Below are 4787 nucleotides of genomic sequence, written 5' to 3'. Positions count from 1 at the left end.
TTATGCTGCACTATGCGTGTAGGCTTGGTGCTTTCTGTTCTTGTAAAATTCTTTATGATGATGTTTTTATTTTCATTTTATTGTTTTTATTGACAAATGTGTTTTATATGTATTATATTTGTATTTTTTACTGTCGTATTTTAAAAATCTGCTTGTTTGTAAAGCAATGATTTTTTATCTGACTGTTCCTATATCCGATGGTTGTTCTTACAACACTGTAAAGATCTTATGGAATATAAATAAACCATAAACCATAAACTTTATCTCTGGTGTCTAAGTATTATCCTTAGCACATTCTTTTTTCAGAGTAAAAGATAAATAATTTTCAAAATCACTCCATTATTAGCATATGAATGAGTAAAAATTATGAAGACCTTGACTACCTATCCAATCAGCAGAGAAACATCAGTTCACTCACCAGCAAGAATACATCCTGGACTGTTGGAAACCACTGTGTCTTAAGGCACTCCTTCGCTGCATCTATGTGTCTGGAGACCAGTGCCTGGAATTCTGCCAACTCAAGAGCAACACCTGCCTTGATGATCTCCTTCACTTTCACAAGGCGCATTTCACTGTCAGTATAAGAAATATGTAATTGAATGCTATAAATGAAAGAACTTGTAACAGAGCTTTCTAAATACAGTTTAGTATTGTACTGCAATAAAGTTATCCCTTCATCAAAGCAAGATGCCATGAAGGCTTATAAAGGTAACGCAGATATATTTTATTTACTAGTAGTTTATTTAATGATATTGTCAGTAACTCAGAACAAGCAGCCTCCGTAGTCTGGGGGTAACGTTCCCACCTCATGACTCAAGGTACGCGGGTTCAAACCCGGCGGAGGTCGTGGAATTTTTAAGGGTGGAAAAATTCAGGGAACAAGTCCTCCAGGAGGGACTTTAAGCCGTGGGTCCCGTGTCATAGATTTACGGCACGTAAAAGAACCTCATGCCTCTAGGAGGCCTCTGAGCTAAATTAGGCCAAAAGTTTCCCGCCCAAATAGTTTCCAATGCCTCCGATAGATGGGGAAGTATTAGATACCACTGCCAGAGGAGGGACAACCTCGCTGACAGAAAGGGACTAATTATTAGATACCACTGCCAAGTAGAGGGTAAACACCTTGCTGGCAGAAAGGGGCTAAAGTATTAGACACCACTGCCAGATAAGGGACTAACTCACTGAGAGAAAGGGACTAACTATTAGATACCACTGCCAAGTAGAGGGTAGAAACCTCGCTGGCAGAAAGGGACTGATAGCGAGCACCAATATCGGTAGGGGATGGAGACGGTAGAAATTAAAAGGGGGGTGTACAATAGACTATCAGTCGTGGTACATGGGGAAACCCACGCCCTCAATACTGAATCACTGAACTCAGAATACATAGCATAAAATGATTTGATAATAGTAAATATGAATTGAAAATTATGTGGAAAGAAGCAGTCACCACTAATCTAATATCGTTGAATTTGCCTGGAAAAACTGAGGAGTACCACAAGCAGCCTCACTCAGTATGGTCAGTGCCCCAACCAACATTGAAACCAAACACCCACCAAATACTAGTCACAAGTTTTATTGCTTGAGCCAGCTTGTTGAAAATATAAAAAGTAAAAAAGTAAAGCTATCCCTGTAACAGGCTGTGAAGGCCCATAGGGTTGTGAGACACTGAGGGTCTCAAATTATCTAGACAATCGGCTCAAAGATGGTAGTAACATTGTCAGCCTTACGCGCCAGCCGCGCTTCAGTCCCCAGGAAAATTATTTACTTAATTCCTGGCACTCGTTTCTGTTAGAGGCTGAGTCAACCCCAGGGCCATAGTGCAGCTGAAAGGATTAGGTCAATTGAAAAGAATCCAGTGACCTCATCGGGACTTGAACCCACGACCTTCCGGCTTGTAGCATAGCCCCTCAACAAACTACGCTAGCTGTATAAATTCCTAACCTCAGTTCCAGATAGCATCCAGTGGTGAGCTTCATGCTGAAGCTCCCTCAACTCTAGTACCTAGCAGAGAAAGTAAGCTACGCCCCACACTACCAATTATTATACCAGTACCTTGTACTTTGTACATAAAGTTCTTTTCACAAGGTTAAATGAATAACTGCATTCTGCTGTAACTACCTTGTATTGCCACTGTTTGAGAAGACAGTGCCTGAAAAATCTCTAAATGAGAAGAATTCTCTTTCCATTCAATCTGATAAATAACAACCTCTCAACATGTGTACCTAAAGGACTTGTACCAGAGATCCAGGACCTGTGCAAGACAAGGGTTCACTCTGTGCAAATTAGTTTGTATTTTTGACAAATTCTTTTCGAAATTAGGCCTCCATATCTTGGACAATCCTTTCAGCTCCTGTCTATAAGTAGAGTCATACTGTTTTATTCGATTATCACTTTCACTTGGGTCTTGAAGAACAAAGTCTACAACAGCCTTTTTCATGCTTAACACAAACTCTTCCTTTACTTCCTCAATAAGCTGTTCCTTTAGTTTGTGGTATGTTTGGATTTTCTGTGGAATCTGAGCACATATGTTGTTTAACCATGTTTGCTCAAGTGGAGCAACATGAACGGTATCAATTCCATGATGAATATAGTAGTAATATCGCAAACTTTCCTTCTCCTTTGGTGTTGGAATCTGAAAAGTACTCGTTTTTTCTTCATCCCGCTTGAAAATAAGTGCAATAAGTCTCTTACGAAAGTCCTCCCTCTCCTTTCTCATAGCTGTGTATGATTTCTGATGTGCCTGAAATCAAAGATTTTTACCATTACCCAATAATATATTAATATACTTTCTGCAGTTTTAATTCACACAGTATTGCTCCATGTTTGTCAGATGTGATGATGAAAGGGTGACTGTGCTTCTGTTGTGGTGAATATTACTCAATATATGCAATCACTGAGGCTAGTCGTCCATTGGAAGCGGAAACCTGCGAACTGGGATTCGGCCGAATCTGTGCGAATCTGTTCGTCCGAATTCGTGCGTTCACTGCGCGTCCTTTGGCTGCGTGTTCGGCCGATGCCATTCGCGTTCTGTCATGGCGCTGTCTGAAGATTTATGTGATCTGTACGCGTTTGATACTCCTTTACTGGCTAGGTGACGAGCACAGAATAGGAGAAAAGAGTGGATTAGTGGAATTTTACCAAAAAGACAAACGTTTGATGAATTTTCTCATATATGGAGTGATTCACAAGAGGACGAGTCACAGTATTTTGGTTATTTTCGCATGAAGCAAGATACATTTGAATACACATTAAGCAAAGTATATCAGTTGAAGAAGTACAGTAACTTCCGAGAAACTATTTCACCTGAAGAACGCCTAGCTGTAACGTTAAGTTAAGGATTTGATAAGAGTTTGAGAAAACAAAATATTACATCGATGTTCTATTTTTCTTGCTTCTTAGTGACTACATACAAACCTTTGTTTCTACAAAGGATCGAAATTACTATGATACACAGCGGCACTGTTCTTGTCTGTTACAAATTCATTGCTGTGGGAACTATTATGGGAACTGCGTGTCGATTCAAGGGATAGAGGCGAAACATTTGACGTGGACATCACGCTGCTGTTTCGATCCTCCTGTTCCTGCAGTAAAACATCCATCAATTTCATGCGTAATCGCAGCTGTCTTTCTTCAGGCAAGCTCATCAGAAATTGATAGTCACTATCCTGCTTCATTTGAGAGCTCTTTTCGAAATAGCTCAACTTTTTAGATTCTATTTCGAAGAATTTGTCATCGTAATTAATTCTTTTCTTTCCTCTTTTTAGCGGACTTTTGAAATGCTCTTTTTGTGCCGGAGACGTATTTACAGGTGCATCATTCTCGATATCTGATTGAAAATCTGGAGTAGAAAATGCATCATTATATTCACTTTGTGTTGTAATATTATCAGTGCCTGTCTCAATACAGGCGTCCGCAATGTCAGGAACACTACTCGACAGATTTCTCGGTTGAACAGTATCAGTTCGTAGGTGGTGAACGCAGCTCTTCGTCCGAAAAATCCAAACCAATCTGGATATTTCGCAGTTCGCAAGTATACGCGCGTTCACGGACGAATAGTGCTGCTACCAATGGACGCACTCTAACCTGATGCAAGCTGTTAGGATCGTTCGTCCATTTCCGTGCGTGTTCGGACGAACTCCTCATCGCAACTTTCCGCAGCTTTCCGCTTCCAGTGGACGAGAGGCCTGACTATTATTACACAGGACAAAAATAAAACAGTTTTATCCAGCTTTTCAGTAGTGGCCATTGTACTGCAAGTAATGGGAAGCATGGCAGGCATATTGGGGCTGTGTGGAAGCTCTTATGTCTCTCTGAAAAATATGTCAACAATGAGGAAGATTGTATATTGCAACTGAAGGGGTCAACTTGTTCTCATCTCCTGATTGACTGGATTAGAGGGAAATAGGTATAGGATTATTTTTGGATCTATCTAAAGCTTTTGACCTAGTCGATCATGATATATTGTTAAGGAAGCTGGAACGAATGGGAATACGAGGGGTTGCACTTAAATGGTTTCAAACATATCTGGAAGGAAGAGAACAAAAAGTAGAAATTACATATAGGGATAGAGAAACCAAGGAAAGCATTAACTGGCTATCACAACAAAGACCCGTAAGTCATGGAGTTCTGCAAGGTTCTGTTCTTGGACCAGTTTTGTTTCTGCTATATATCAATGATTTAGAAGCAGGTATTCAGCAGGGAAAACCAACGTTCTTTGCCGACGATACCAGTCTTTTTATATCAGGGAATATGGTCGATGTTGTCCAAAAGGAAATAAGTGAAACAATAAA

The 4787-nt window shown here is 40.2% G+C and overlaps 1 protein-coding gene across 1 annotated transcript in view; it reads right to left on the bottom strand.

Annotated features, from left to right (window-relative positions):
- Nucleotides 1–418: 418 nt before the first annotated feature.
- LOC111865627 (dynein heavy chain 7, axonemal) overlaps nt 419–4787 on the bottom strand; it is a gene marked incomplete at its 3' end in the record, with an annotated part of 20210 nt that continues 15841 nt past the window's right edge. The window contains 2 exon segments of the mRNA XM_023853802.2: nt 419–572; nt 2220–2737. Of these exon segments, the coding sequence (XP_023709570.2) occupies nt 419–572; nt 2220–2737 (672 nt within the window).

Source organism: Cryptotermes secundus, unplaced genomic scaffold (genome assembly GCF_002891405.2).
Source record: "Cryptotermes secundus unplaced genomic scaffold, Csec_1.0 scaffold2481, whole genome shotgun sequence".
Classification (NCBI taxonomy): domain Eukaryota; kingdom Metazoa; phylum Arthropoda; class Insecta; order Blattodea; family Kalotermitidae; genus Cryptotermes; species Cryptotermes secundus.
The sequence above is the reverse complement of the archived record's forward strand: the minus strand, read 5'-3'. Positions and strand labels throughout refer to the sequence as shown.